At 42.3% G+C, this 15,591-nt stretch overlaps 1 protein-coding gene across 1 annotated transcript in view; it reads left to right on the top strand.

Annotated features, from left to right (window-relative positions):
* NALCN (sodium leak channel, non-selective) overlaps positions 1 to 15,591 on the top strand; it is a 261,887-nt gene that overhangs the window by 210,417 nt on the left and 35,879 nt on the right. Inside the window, exons 21-28 of the mRNA XM_082602462.1 lie at positions 3,945 to 4,036; positions 4,124 to 4,246; positions 6,244 to 6,300; positions 6,578 to 6,698; positions 6,794 to 6,925; positions 7,874 to 8,041; positions 9,803 to 9,907; positions 13,697 to 13,803. Coding sequence (XP_082458588.1) covers positions 3,945 to 4,036; positions 4,124 to 4,246; positions 6,244 to 6,300; positions 6,578 to 6,698; positions 6,794 to 6,925; positions 7,874 to 8,041; positions 9,803 to 9,907; positions 13,697 to 13,803 — 905 coding nt within the window. The remainder of the gene's footprint in view (positions 1 to 3,944; positions 4,037 to 4,123; positions 4,247 to 6,243; positions 6,301 to 6,577; positions 6,699 to 6,793; positions 6,926 to 7,873; positions 8,042 to 9,802; positions 9,908 to 13,696; positions 13,804 to 15,591) is intronic.

Genomic DNA, 15,591 nt, shown 5'->3' with positions numbered 1-15,591 from the left:
CCAGCACCTGGGTTCTTCTGTCACATTGTCACGTCTGCTTAACACTTCATACCAGAAGTAATCAGGAAACTCAGGAAGCAAACTAAATGGCCAGGTACGGAAAAGTGACCATAAACTGTAGAAAAATCTGGACATCCTACAAAGCACATATCTTCGTTTAGATAGTAACACAAAAGTGAAATATCAGATGCATTTGACTGAAATTAAAGACATTTAAAGCACTTTATGGCAATGAATCACATCCGTAACTTTAAATATTTACTAATTTCCAAACACAGGTCCAGTGTCTATCATTTCAGAGTCAACATACTAGGAAATAAAATTTTATTTCTAGAGGAATTTTTCTGTCAAAGACTGCACAAGATTTCCCAAGAATTTCTTTGATTTTCAACTCTAGGTCATCCATTTATTCATTAACTGACACAGTAAAATATTTATCAACTACTTACAATGAGCCAGGTCCTGTTCTAAGGGATGAGAAGTAGCAGGGAAACAAGACAAAATCCCCACCCTGTAGGAGCTTACATTCTAGTAAAAGACACAAAGAATAAGCAAGCAAACAAATATTATCAATATAATCCTTTCTGGGTGTGATTTTTATTTAGTTTCCATTATCTCTTCATTGCTGTGTCAGGTTTGCTCTGTACTACAAAGAAAAATCAAATAGTGTAAAGAAATCAAAAGTGGTAAGTAGAATCATGGATGTAGAAAACAAATTTATGGTTACTGGGGGATAAGGTGGGGGAGGGATAAATTAGGAGACTGGGATTGACATATACACACTACTATATATAAAATAGATAACTAATAAGGACCTACTTTATAACACAGGGAACTCTACTCAATACTCTAATGGCCTATATGGGAAAGGAATCTTAAAAAAAAAAGAATGGATATATGTATATGTATAACTGATTCACTCTGCTATACATCTGAAACTAACACAACATTGTAAATCAACCATACTCCAAGAAAAAAGAAATCAAAGGTGGAGATTTGGGGGCAGGGAACATTAGAAAGGAGGGTGACACCTCTGAATTAGCTCAGAGACCCAAAAAAAGTGAACGAACCATGTAAAATCCCAGGGAAACCAGAGGAGGCAAAAGTCTAACCTATGGGCTAGACTCGCCAGCCGTGAGATCATGCCGAGATTACCATGAGACAGTTGGAAAGGACATACTAAATACTTATCATTAGTGAAGCCCTGATTAAGATATAGGTGTTGAGTCTGGATAACTTGGCTAAGAAAGCAGTCTTGAATGTTCAAAGCTAAGGAGGGCTTTTGAGAAAGCAAGAGAAAGTTAGCAAGGCTTAGAGTTTTTTGTTTTTGTCTTTTTCACCACTTTACCACTGGAGTTTTCTGGAGTTTTCGGCACAGTCCATCTGCCTTCAATCTGCAGAAACTGCTTAGTCAGAGTACAGTCTCCTCATTAAGTGTTTCAGGCTAAACTGAGGAAGGAGGAAGTTGGTGATGAGGACACCTGATATCACCATTAACAATATGTGTGGTTCTAACTGGCACAAACATCTGTTAGCACCATGGCTGTTAAGCCAGAGCTCTGTCAGATGTAATCTACCATACTGTCAACGTGGAATTGTGATCGGATCCAACACATGGCCTGTGTACTTATGATTTGGGGTCAGGCATATTGCATGGAGACAATTTCTACATGAAAATTCAGAGGCAACACTAGTTCAAAGCACTTTCCTTCAGTGAAATTCAATAGAAATGTGTGGTCTACTTAAGCATCAAATTAGAACATGGCTTTGAAAATGTGTGTTTAAAAATACACAACAAAAGGCCCAGTTTGAATAGTCTCCATTCCAGAGGCTTAATTCTTCTTTAAAGAATTTTTATTGTATTATCTACATAAACATATAACAAAAATCCATACCCCGTCTTCTCCATAGCAAAAGGTCACGGGGTTAGGCTAATTTCATAAGAGATCTCTCCTAGTGTCTTTTCCTCCAGAATAGAAGCCATTTAAAATAGGGAGCTTTATCTTTGTCACTTATTCCAAATGATAGAAGATACAGATCATTACATCCAAGGAATGCTTTTCTATAAAATCAATCCAGTTAGTTGAACAATGGTTCTCCATCTTCTACGGCAGCGGTCCCCAACCTTTTTGGCACCAGGAATGGGTTTCATGGAAGACAGTTTTTCCACGGACGGGGGGTAGTGGTGTGGGGTATGGTGGGGGATGCTTCAGGCAGTGATGTGGGTGATGGGGAGCCATGGGGAGCCATGGGGAGGGATGGGGAGCCATGGGGAGTGATGGGGAGCCATGGGGAGGGATGGGGAGCCATGGGGAGGGATGGGGAGCCATGTGGAGCCATGGGGAGTGATGGGGAGCCATGGGGAGTGATGGGGAGCCATGGGGAGTGATGGGAAGCCATGGGGAGGGATGGGGAGCCATGGGGAGGGATGAGGAGCCATGGGGAGGGATGGGAAGCCATGGGGAGGGATGGGGAGCCATGGGGAGGGATGGGAAGCCATGGGGAGCCATGGGGAGGGATGGGGAGCCATGTGGAGCCATGGGGAGGGATGGGGAGCCATGGGGAGGGATGGGGAGTCATGTGGAGCCATGGGGAGGGATGGGGAGCCATGGGGAGGGATGGGGAGCCATGGGAGCCATGGGGAGGGATGGGGAGCCATGGGGAGGGGTGGGGAGCCATGGGGAGGCATGGGGAGGGATGGGAGGCATGGGGAGGGATGGGGAGCCATGGGGAGGGATGGGGAGCCATGGGGAGGGATGGGGAGCCATGGGGAGGCATGGGGAGGGATGGGGAGAGATGGGGAGCGATGGGGAGCCATATGGGGAGCGACGGGGAGCGATGGGGAGCCATATGGGGAGCGATGGGGAGGCATGGGGAGGGATGGGGAGCGATGGGGAGCCATATGGGGAGCAACGGGGAGCGATGGGGAGCCATATGGGGAGCGACGGGGAGTGATGGGGAGCGACGGGGAGCGATGGGGAGGCCTGGGGAGGGATGGGGAGCGATGGGGAGCAGCAGATGAAGCTTCGCTCGCTTGCCCGCCGCTCACCTCCTGCTGTGCAGTCCGGTTCCTAACAGGCCCCGGACCGGTACCAGTTCTGTGGCCTGGGGGCTGGGGACTCCTGTTCTATGGAGTAAACTCCAGAGTCAAGATCCTAATGATCCACCTTCCGCCATCCTGCTGGCCTCAGCTCTTCCTGTTCTCTGTGCTGTCCTGCACCCACCCTGCGTCCTGGCTGTTCCACCTGTGAGCACACAGACCCGCCCCTTCCCAGAAGCACACGTTTCTCCAAATGTCCAGTGACCTGCATCCTCCTACTCTTTGCTCAAGGAACGGCTCCTTAACGAGACCTGCTATGACCTCGTGCTCTCTGTCCTGTGTCCCAGGAGTCCGCAACACCCGTCCTCGGCCTGTCGCACAGCAGGAGGTGAGCAGCAGGCTAGCGAGTAGAGCTTCATCTGCCACTCCCCATCTCTCCCCATCTCTCCCCATCTCTCCCCATCGCTTGCATTACCGCCTGAAGCATCCCCCGGGTCTGTGGAAAAATTGTCTTCCACGAAACCAGTCCCTGGTGCCAAAAAGTTTGAGGACCGCTGCTCTATCCCCCTCTGTTTTTAACCAGAGCACTAAACCTCTTCTAACCTTATTTATTTTGATTTCATTTTTAATCTGTCTCCCCTGATGAGAACATTAGCCACACAAGAGCAGGGATTTTTGTCATTTTTTCCCCTTTTGCCCTATCCACATAATAGGTTCTCAATAAATGTTTTCACTGGAAAAAAAAATACCCTTTTGAGGAAAAAAAATATCCTTGCTAAGATGACTGTGGCCATTCAAATATTTAGAAAGCTATTTATTTCCTTCTTTTTTAATGGTCATCTTCGGAGGAAGACTGTCAGAAAAATCTCCCACGTCGATGTGTCCCCTTTCATTTTATTTCTAGCATTCCAATACAGTGAGATATAGAAACGCACAAAGAGAAGACAGTGAAATCAAGATGATCCAGGAGAAAAAGGAGCAAGCAGAAATGAAAAGGTACGGGCAGGGCGGAGTTTTGAGGCTCTTGTTCAGGGAAGGCAGACGCGCCCTTAGCCTAACTCTTGCGTGATGTTCCCGGTCCAGGAAAGTGCAGGAAGAGGAACTGAGGGAGAACCACCCGTACTTCGATAAGCCCCTGTTCATCGTGGGTCGGGAGCACAGGTTCAGAAACTTCTGCCGAGTGGTGGTCCGAGCTCGATTCAACGCGTAAGTGACTCCACCGCAGCCACGGGTTTGGCCCTGAGTCATGCAGACAGCAGGGGGAGTTGTCATCTGAGGAAGAAGGATCGTGTCGCCCTAATGGGGTCACCAGATAAACCCTGGGCTGATTGACCATGCTGCTCCTCTTGGCTGAGTGGCCGACCAGGTGGGAAACAAACAAAGGTTGCCAAGTAGTTAACATTTATAGAAAACACACGTTTATGAAGCACTTCACAGCCATTCTTATTTGTTTAGTTCCACAGGCGCCCAAGACGTTTATAGCAGAGTTGTTAACTCCATATTTTATTTTGGAGACAGTTAACCAAGGGGAGATGGAATGACAGAGCTGAGGTCACTACCCACATCTTCTTTTAGACTCGCTGTTTCTTTGTGGTCAAAATACCTTAATTCTAGAATAGTGCAAAATAGAAATCAGGTTGACTAGTGCTTCTATTACCAACTCTTATAAGAAAACCCACTGGCCAGTGTCCCTGTCCCTCCCCACGTGGAAGAAATGTGCGAGAGGCTGTCAGGGTGATCAGCCCAGGGGATGCTGCATTTGGGACAAGCCAAGCCAAGTTTAGCAGGCAACCAGGGGAGGAAGTGGGATTCTTGTCATGCATAACTCTGAGTAAATATCCAGAAGACATTACGAGTCTAGAGAAAGTGTGAAAATGTTCCATTCAGTAGTTGTACCTTCCCTGATACCATCATTAGTAGCATATGTATGAGCATTACTGTATGTTATGGGCTGAACTGTGCCCCCCTCATCCAGAGAAATTCAGATGTTGAAGCCCTAATCCCAGCCCCTTAGAATGTGACCTTACTTGGAGATAAGGACTTTGAAGAGATAATTAAATTAAAATGAGGTCATTCAGGTGGGCCCTAATCCTACGTGACTGGTGTCCTTGTAAGACGAGGAAACTTGGACACAGACTGCTCTAAGGAGGGACAACGTGAAGATGGCTGTCTACACACCAAGGAGAGAGGCCTGGAGCAGATCCTTCCCTCACAGCCTCAGGAGGTGCCAACCCTACTGCGGCCTTCAACTCAGACGTCCACCTCCAGAACTGGGAGAAAATAAGTTTCTGTTAGTTAAGCCCCTCAGCCTGCAGTCCTTTGTCACAGCAGCCCTAGGAAACTAATACATTCTCCTAACCCCTCAGGGCTGGAGGAGACCTCAGGAGCCATTTGGGGTCATTTCTGTCCCCCCTTCTCCAACAGAGGAGGGCATTTAGGTCAGCCGAGGGTAAGGGCTTTGCTCAAGGACGCCAGCTAGGGCCCTCTCTGACTGCCAGTCCACTGTTCTTTCTGCTGTTCTAGAAAGACCTTCGCAGTTTAAAGCACCTGAGTGATAATGATTTAAAACGCTGAGTTTTCACAAAGCATCAATAGGAAGAAGCTGGCAGTGTAGCGTTGATTTGATTGGTTCCCAAACTGGGTTTTTCATCTGAAATTATCCCATTGGCTGTCTCCATGTTTACATCTAATTGCTAATTCTTGAAGACTGGTCACGGGCTTCCTGAAAGTAAAAGTTATAAATCCCCACCCCAAGAAACTCTATATAAATTACTCCATACGATCACAATTAAATACAGAGCAAAGAATTCTATTTAATTTATGGATATTTAATTAAATAATTATGAGGAACAGCTCCAAACTGCTAAGGCAAAGACTTTAAATGTTTTTAAATGGAAGTCAAAATTTAATTTTGTAATATCCTTGTCAGAAATTGTTGAATGGCGTCATGAATTCTAAAATCAGGCATTTTGAAAAATGTAAACTTTGCTTTCCTAAGCATCAATTGCAAACTCTTCTGATTTTTCTTTCATCTAATGTTCTCTGCCTTCCAAAGTCACATACAGTTAACATATATCATAACAGACATTTTGTAGAGGATGTGAGAGAAATTTTAGGTAGATGAGATGTTTATACATACTATGCTGCCGGGTTATAACACGCATGCTGCGTCACAGAGTTTATATGTTTGTTCTCTCTTACAGATCTAAAACAGATCCGGTCACAGGAGCTGTGAAAAATACAAAGTACCATCAACTTTAGTAAGCATTACAAACTCTGTTTCCATGTACTATCTTATGCCGCATAAAAATATAAAAGTTCGCTTTATTTTCTTGTTATATTGTGCTGTGAAATAGACGATTGGCGATTCATTTAAAGAATGCCAGTCACTGGCGATTCATTTAAAGAATGCCAGTCACTGGCGATTCATTTAAAGAATGCCAGTCACGTTTATAGAATCACAGAAGCATCGTCTCTGACTTTCAGCAACCTTTCCTAGAGTGTTTGCGTTTCTCAGTTTTGTCTGGTCTTTGGCAGTGATCTGCTGGGATTGGTGACTTACCTGGACTGGGTCATGATTATCGTAACCATTTGCTCCTGCATTTCCATGATGTTCGAATCCCCCTTCCGGAGAGTCATGCACGCACCCACTTTGCAGGTACTCTGCCGAATCTCAACTCACAGCTAAGCGGAGAAACGCTGACCTGCAATTTTTGCATTCATTGTGACCAACCTGCCTTCTGCCCGTTTCAGATCGCCGAGTATGTGTTTGTGATATTCATGAGCATTGAGCTTAATCTGAAGATTATGGCAGATGGCTTATTCTTCACTCCAACTGCTGTCATCAGGGACTTCGGTGGGGTCATGGACATATTTATATACCTTGTAAGTCTTCGGTTATTTCCTGAATATAAAATTTAATGGTTTTGTAAAATCTCCTGCATTTCTTGGTACAAGAGTGAGATACGTGAGTCACAGAGGTTTAGGTGCCATTAACTGAGTTCCTAAGTAGAGCAGTAGTTTATTATAGCAACTAAAGGGCATGCATGTAAAATCTAAATAAAAAGCATTAAAAGTATTTGTGGATATGGTTCAAATACATCAACCACATTCCTGTATGCATAAGACATACATTAATGAGGTCTAAGATAGCAAATCTAGTTTCACACCACAATTCTGTGGCACCTATACTAAAAAAAAAAAACAAAACTACATTATATAAGTGATCAATGAGCCGCTTATCACTAAAAGCAAACTAGAGAGAGTATGCCAATTCCAACACACAAAATACCAGGCCAGAGAAGGCAACCATTCAGCTATCTATTTAAACTAAATGGGGAAACCATAAGAAGGGACTCAAAGAAATTTCTTTCTATATGTCCAAGAAGGCATAAAATCAGTGTCTTTTCCAACACAACAAGGAGAATTGTGACCATTAACATGTAGCATGTTTAGATCATTAACAAAATAGCGAGTATTCAGTCCAGTATGACGTTTAGTATCCTTGATCAAGGGAATTTCAATCCTGCTGACTTCTGCGGAGCCTCCAGTATATATGTTAAAAGAAGGGGCGGGAGGCACTGGAGCACCCACACCCACGGTGTGGGCACCCCCATTTCACACCCCCTGCAAACACCCGATGACTTCCTTTGGGGCTGCTCACAGGTCTGGATCAAGTCCATAGAGGTGAGTTGCACGTACACCCAGTGAAGGCTTGTCCCACATAACACGTGGAGTCTCTGCTAAAGGAAACTTGTGGCCAGCTGGCTCACAGAAAATGTAGATAGTAGAGGCTAAATTGCATAAATTCTAGAGATCTTCTTTTCCCTCTAGGTGAGCTTGATATTTCTTTGTTGGATGCCTCAAAACGTGCCTGCGGAGTCGGGAGCTCAGCTCTTACTTGTTCTCCGCTGCCTGCGACCTCTGCGGATATTCAAGCTGGTGCCTCAGATGAGGAAAGTCGTTCGAGAACTTTTCAGCGGCTTCAAGGAAATTTTTCTGGTACGTTACAGTCACCCTTTACTCCTGGTTCACGGAGTCCAGCTCTTAATGTAGCAAATGAGGGGATAAAGTGAGTCTCGCTTGTCAAGGTGAAGTCTACCATTTTGTTTATTGCCAGAAGATTGTAAAGGTACTAGCAAAACACAACACAGATTCAAAAACTTCACCCATGGATGCTTCTGGCTTATTGGTATATTCAACAAATATTTTTAGTAAATTAAAGGGAAGCCTTCTGGAAAGTACAGTGGAAGGAGAATCCAAAGAGACAGAATTTTCTGACACTTCCATTCCTAACTCTTGACCCTAATTTATACTCTGGGTTTTAGTTGCCCCATCTGGAAATTAAGAAGAAGTTTCAACACCATCGAATTCACAAACAATATTAGGAGTTAACCCATTTAGGCCTGTAATCTCATTTTCTATGTTCCCAAATTCATATAGAACAAAATTTGGCTTTGATCTTTGGAGTATTAACATAAAACAACTCTTCAAAACTGTAACATACAGGTATACCCTACCTCAATATACAGTAATGAACATTTAGAAATATGATTGAGGAGAAAATATACTTTTTAGTCAGGCAAATATTGATTTAGGGTCTTCTAAGAGCAGGGCTGGGGCTTCCCTGGTGGCGCAGTGGTTGAGAGTCCGCCTGCCAATGCAGGGGACACGGGTTCGTGCCCCGGTCTGGGAAGATCCCACATGCCACGGAGCAACTAAGCCCATGCGCCACAACTACTGAGCCTGCGCTCTAGAGCCCGTGAGCCACAACTACTGAGCCCGTATGCCACAACTAATGAAGCCCGTGTGCCTAAAGCCCATGCTCCGCAACAAGAGAAGCCACCGCAATGAGAAGCCTGCGCACCACAACAAAGAGTAGCCCCCGCTCACCGCAACTAGAGAAAGCCCGTGCACAGCAGCAAAGACCAACACAGCCAAAAATAAATAAATTTATAAAATTCCATATTTTTTTTGCACTGAAGCCATAAAACTGTGGCTTTTCCCACAGCTGGAATTGAGGGAAAACAGAATAGCACCTGACAATGAATGTGTATGCATCTTTGAGCCCTGATAGAATTTAGAAGATGATTTATTTGAGCTTTGGTTCAGAGGATGTTTCTGTGTAATTTTAGTATCTTTAAGGGATACGTTTAGATTATTCAACCAGTAGAGATCAATCGTTTGTTCAGTATTTTGGCCACTTTTCTCTGCTGAGACCAAAATAGTCATCCAGCAGAGGGAGTACCAGCCAATTACCAGATTTGCTTCTCAAGACTCTGATCTCACACCCTCTGTGTGTGGCGCTTTGATACGCCCTGAGCCCTCATGCTCGCAAGAAAGCAAAGCCACTATCCCCCTTACGTAGGCTCTGCTAACAGACACATGAATCCATTTTGAGAAAATCTGGGAAAGAGAATTATTTCAACATTTTTCTTTTGTTCCATTAAATAAAATAAAGCAAAGTGTTGATTTCAAAATCAGAAAAGTCCAAGTCATGTCAAAAACACCTTAGCCCACTTTCTTACATGGAAGTCATGTTTTTATTCTAAAAATTCAAAATCTGTTGTTAATTTCCTTCTTTTAACATTCCAGCTAGGCTAACTGAATGACCTGTAGGAGAGAAGTTAAAAGGTAGCATCCAAAGACTATGAATTTCATATGATGTTATCTGAAAAGTCCTGTTCATAATCACTGCTCAAACCAAACCTACTGTTTATAATTTTTTACCAAGAGATTTGCTGTCTCACCCATTTCTTTCAGGTCTCCATTCTTTTGCTGACATTAATGCTTGTTTTTGCAAGCTTTGGAGTTCAGCTCTTTGCTGGAAAACTGGCCAAGTGCAATGATCCCAACATTATTAGAAGGGTAAGATATCCTTTCTGTCTTTGGGATGAAAATCAAGAACATTTACCATCCCTGGGTAGCCACGTGCTGAGGCTGCTTTGAGAACAGAGCTCTAAGAATACTCTTCCCATGGACTCCCTTTGCTTAAAGCAGGCAGTGTGTCTCTTCTGGCTGGTAAAGGTTTATAGGATTAAAACACATCTCAGACAGTCCTGTTCTTCCCTCCTATTCCAAGGTCAAGCCACTGTTGACATCTTCCATATAGTCACCCAAGATTCCATGTGAAAACTTTCCCTTTAGGTCTTCCCTAACTTAATCCTGTCTCTGCTGTGACCTGAGACTCATATCAGCAAACAGCTCCCCCAAAATACAAAAGGCACAGTTTGACTTCCACACCCCTTCTTATGACTTATCCACTCCACATTCCTCTGTTGTTAGGAAGTCAGGGCCTTGCATTAGCTCTTAGCGGCCCAGAATCTTCCCCATGAAGACAACTAAGATTCAAGCTTGATACTTTCGATTCTACTTTTTATTTTTTTGGCCGCACTGCATGGCTTGTGGGATCTTAGTTCCCCAACCAGGGATTGAACCCAGGCCCCGGAAGTGAAAGTGCCAAGTCCTAACCACTGTACCGCCAGGGGAGTCCCTCTACTCTTTTCTTTCTCTTTCTTTGGCCGGTGTTAGAAGAGGAGGCTGGCTTCTGGAACAGCCCCAATATGTCAGTAGCTGAACGTAATGAAATGAATATATTTATTGCATGTTGAATAATTCAGGCAGCTCTCCTCCAAATGACCACCCAGTGGCTCATGCTTCCTCTGTCCTGTGTCCCTAGCCTTTGCTGTCTTCAAAGTCTTTTCTGTTTAGCTGGCAGTTAGGAACAGAAAACCATCTCTCTCTCTCAGAGGACTATAGGCAGAGCCTAGAAGCAACGCATCTATCTTCACCCCACGTTCCACTGGAAAGAGCGTGGCCTCACCAGACTGAAGTGAGACCGTGATGTGTAGTTTCGTGGTGTATTTTGTAGAAAAGGGGGCGGGGTTTGGTTAATAATTAGCCAATCTCTGCTGCATTGCCCACTGTCCCATTCTCTTAGAATCCTGCCTGATGTTACAAGTAGGTTAATGGAGTGAACCCAGTTCTGCTGATGTATAAACTAGCAAGAGTATTTCCTCTTCCACCCAGGTAAAATAATGCTTAAGTCTCATTAAAATGCCTGTTTCCAAAAGGGCTACGAGAGCTGAACTACAACACTTATTCCCATATTTCCAGCAAATACGGCTGTCTAATATAAATTTTATACTACTATGACATTTCTACATTTTGAGGCTTCTAATTATAAAGCTTAGTCGCTCTCGCATTTTTAGAAACTACAGGTAACATCTTTGTCCAGTCAAAATACATGATCAGTCCTGTTAATAATGAGACTTTCCAGGGAGAGGCAGAACAGAAGAGACAAACGTAGGATGGGCAGACCTTACGCCATTTCACGAGGTATCGCAGAGCAGAAGAAAGAGACACACGTAGGACGGGCAGACCTTAGGCCATTTCACGAGGTATCGCAGAGCAGAAGAAAGAGACAAACGTAGGACGGGCAGACCTTACGCCATTTCACGAGGTATCGCAGAGCAGAAGAAAGAGACAAACGTAGGACGGGCAGACCTTAGGCCATTTCACGAGGTATCGCAGAGCAGAAGAAAGAGACAAACGTAGGACGGGCAGACCTTACGCCATTTCACGAGGTATCGCAGAGCAGAAGAAAGAGACACACGTAGGACGGGCAGACCTTAGGCCATTTCACGAGGTATCGCAGAGCAGAAGAAAGAGACAAACGTAGGACGGGCAGACCTTACGCCATTTCACGAGGTATCGCAGAGCAGAAGAAAGAGACACACGTAGGACGGGCAGACCTTAGGCCATTTCACGAGGTATCGCAGAGCAGAAGAAAGAGACAAACGTAGGACGGGCAGACCTTACGCCATTTCACGAGGTATCGCAGAGCAGAAGAAAGAGACAAACGTAGGACGGGCAGACCTTACGCCATTTCACGAGGTATCGCAGAGCAGAAGAAAGAGACACACGTAGGACGGGCAGACCTTAGGCCATTTCACGAGGTATCGCAGAGCAGAAGAAAGAGACAAACGTAGGACGGGCAGACCTTACGCCATTTCACGAGGTATCGCAGAGCAGAAGAAAGAGACAAACGTAGGACGGGCAGACCTTACGCCATTTCACGAGGTATCGCCCGGGTCGCTGCTTCCTTTAACTCCCCTTCCCAGAGGTTCCAGGAATTTTGATAAACCTGACAAGACATGCAAGGAACATGGTATAAAGGCCATGGTGTACCAAATGAGCTAAATGAAGGCAGTAATAATGAGCTGATGCCTTAGTCCACAAGCTTATGTACGGAAAGAAGGGTTATTTTAGGTCCACCCTGAGTAGAGGCCAGAAAGATAATAACAACCTTTCAAGATGAAGCCTCGTAGGAGTAGGGGAGGACTCAGGGGAGTATTAATGGCCTAAGAGCCTTGTGATTTGACACTACCTGCTCATACCCAGCCCAAGCTAAAGAGTAACGACTTGTATAGGGGACGGAGGGCACACGGTGGACGGACAGACATACAGATACCATGAGGCATTTATTCTTTTCCACAGAATGATGAAGCATGTGTGGGAAGCTCATAAGGAAAGTCTAAGAAAACTTAGCCATCAAAAGACCATCAGGAACAAGCAGAATAATTGCAAAACAAATTGGCATAGTGAGCAGTGGCCTGTGTCTTTGTATTTGGACGAATTCTTTTCTAGTCCTAACATAAGAGGCCAAAGCCAAGCTTGTCACGTTGATGAAGGGGATACTTAAGTTTACCTTTAGAAAAGAAGAGACACACGCAAGGAAAAGGGGAAACTAGATACCCCAACATTTGGATCACACAGCTCACATTTAAAGGCCATGAAGCTTGAGTTGCTGGTGCCATGTCTCCAGTTGGAATCATATAATATGTGGTGTTCAATGGCTGGCTTTTTCACTTAGCATAACATCTTCAAGGTTCATCCATGTTGTAGCATGTGTCAGTACTTCATTATTTTTATGGCTGAATAATATTCCACAGTATGGACAGACCACATTTTGTTTATGTATTTGTTGATCGATGGACATTTGAATTGTTTCCACCTTTGAGCTATTGTAAATAATGCTATTTATAATAATAATGATATAAACATTCATGTACAAATTTCCATGTAAATATATGTTTCATTTCTGTTGGGTAGATACCTAGGAGAAGAATTGCTGGGTCCTGTGGTAACTCTTTAATTATTTAAGGATATGCCACACTATTTTCCAAAGTGGCTGCACCATTTTCCATTCCCACCAGCAGTGTATGAGGATTCTAGTATGAGGATTAAGATTTCTGCACATCCTCGTCAGTTTGCTATTTGACTTCTTGATTAGAGCCTTCTTAGTGAGTGGGAAATGCTATCCCATTGTGGTTTTGATTTGCATTTCCCTGATGACTAATGATGCTGAGCACCTTTTCATGTGCTCATTGGCTATTTGTATCTCTCACTTGGAGGAATGTCAGTTCATATCCTTTGCCCACTTACTAACATTTTCAGCATCAACTTTCACCTGCTTATCTCTGAAGTCTTTGTTACTATTTGCTGAGTAGCTACGCACATCTCTGCTGTTATATAAGAGACCTCTGTCATTCTACATAAAAAATGTTTCTTATTTTTTATCTTTTCTGACTTCATTTTCTGACCAGGTTCTTTTCCTCCTCCTTTTATTTATTTATTTATTTTTTCCTGTTTTAGGAAGATTGTAATGGAATATTCAGAATTAATGTAAGTGTGTCCAAGAACTTAAATTTAAAATTAAGACCTGGAGAGAAAAAACCTGGATTTTGGGTGCCCCGCGTTTGGTAAGCATATCAGAAAAATATCCTGAAAAATGCTATATTTGTCAGTATAAGGGGTTTTTCCCCAGTTTCATTGAGAAATAATTGCCATACATCACTGTATAAGTTTAAGGCAAACAGCATGATGGTTCAATTTACATATATTGTAAAATGATTATCACAATAGGTTTAGTTAACATCCATCACCTCATATAGATCCAGTTGAAAGAAAAGAAAAAAAATTCTCCTCATGATGAGAACTCTTACTATTCTCTTAACAGCTTTCCTGTGTGTCACACAGCAGTGTTAACTACAGTCCCTATGTTGTACATTACATCCCTAGTATTTATTTGTCTTATAACTGGAGGTTTGTACCTTTGACCATCTTTCTCCACTTCCTCTCCTCCCCCCACCTCTGGTAAACACAAATCTGATCTCTTCTTCTATTGAGTTTAGTTGGGGGGGGGTTGCTTTTGTTTTTGTTTTGTTTTGTTTTTTTAGGTTACACACACAGGTGAGATTATACAGTATTCATCTTTCTCTGTCTGACTTATTGACTTAGCATAATGGGCCTTCATGGTCCATCCATGTTCTCTATAAGTATATATAGTATAAGGTTTTAAAGCAGTATAATATGGCATGAAACTAAAAGTAGTTCTGCTAGAATTACTTAAAATAATTTTAAGTAATGCAAGGCAAAGCACTGAATTACAGTAGGATGCAAAAATAAAAGAAATGATAAATAAGAGAGGAAGCAGTACACTGAGTCCCCAGGTTGCTTCATGAAACTAATGAAATATCACTGCAGTATTTTTCTAATACTTTAAAGTATGTATCTGGACTCACATAGCTTTAAAAATTAGGCTTATAAAAAAAAGTGAAATAATGCCATTTGCAGCAACATGAATGGAACTAGGGATTATCATACTAATTGAAGTAAGTCAAAGACAAATATCATATATTGCTTATATGTGGAATCTAAAAAAAAATTGATACAAATGAACTTATTTAAAAAACAGAAAAAGGCTCACAGATATAGAAGACAAACTTATGGTTACCAAAGGGGAAAGAGGATGGGGGGGGATAAATTAGGAGTATGGGATTAGCAGATACAAACTACTACATATAAAATAGATAAAAAATAAAATCCTACTGTATAGCACAGGGAACTGCATTCAATATCCTGTAATAAACCATAATGGAAAAGAATCTGAAAAAGAATTTATATATATAATTTATATATATACATAATTTATGTATATATAAATATAAATAAATATATATATAAGAATTTATATATACATATACATATGTATGTATATGTGTGTATATATATGTATATATAGCTGAAGCATGTATATGTGTGTGTGTGTGTGTATATATATATATATTATAGCTGAAGCACTTTGCTGTATACCTGAAACTAACACAACATTGTAAATCAACTATACTTCAATAAAAATAAATAAACATTTTTTAGAATAAAAATTAGTGAGGCTTAAAAGAAAAAAGATTTTCTATCCATTTTTAATCAAATCTTAATTCAACTTTTAAACCAATTTTTAAAAATTTTAACAATTTTAATCAAATTAAAACTAAACTCATACTGACTTTATATCTTTAAGGAAGATCTGATGTCCTCATAACAGTTGTAGAGAAGCCTAAATCATAAAACTATTTCAATTTTAAAACCCATTTACATTGAACGATTTTGTTATTGAAACCCTGGAAGGCAATAATCAGTAACACAATTGATTTTATCTAACTGCCTCTTTAAAAAAATTTTTTTAAATAAGTTTTCAAAGCATTTAC

The sequence above is a fragment of the Mesoplodon mirus genome (genome assembly GCF_964341445.2).
Source record: "Mesoplodon mirus genome assembly, chromosome: 17".
Taxonomy (NCBI): Eukaryota; Metazoa; Chordata; class Mammalia; order Artiodactyla; family Ziphiidae; genus Mesoplodon; species Mesoplodon mirus.
The sequence above is the reverse complement of the archived record's forward strand: the minus strand, read 5'-3'. Positions and strand labels throughout refer to the sequence as shown.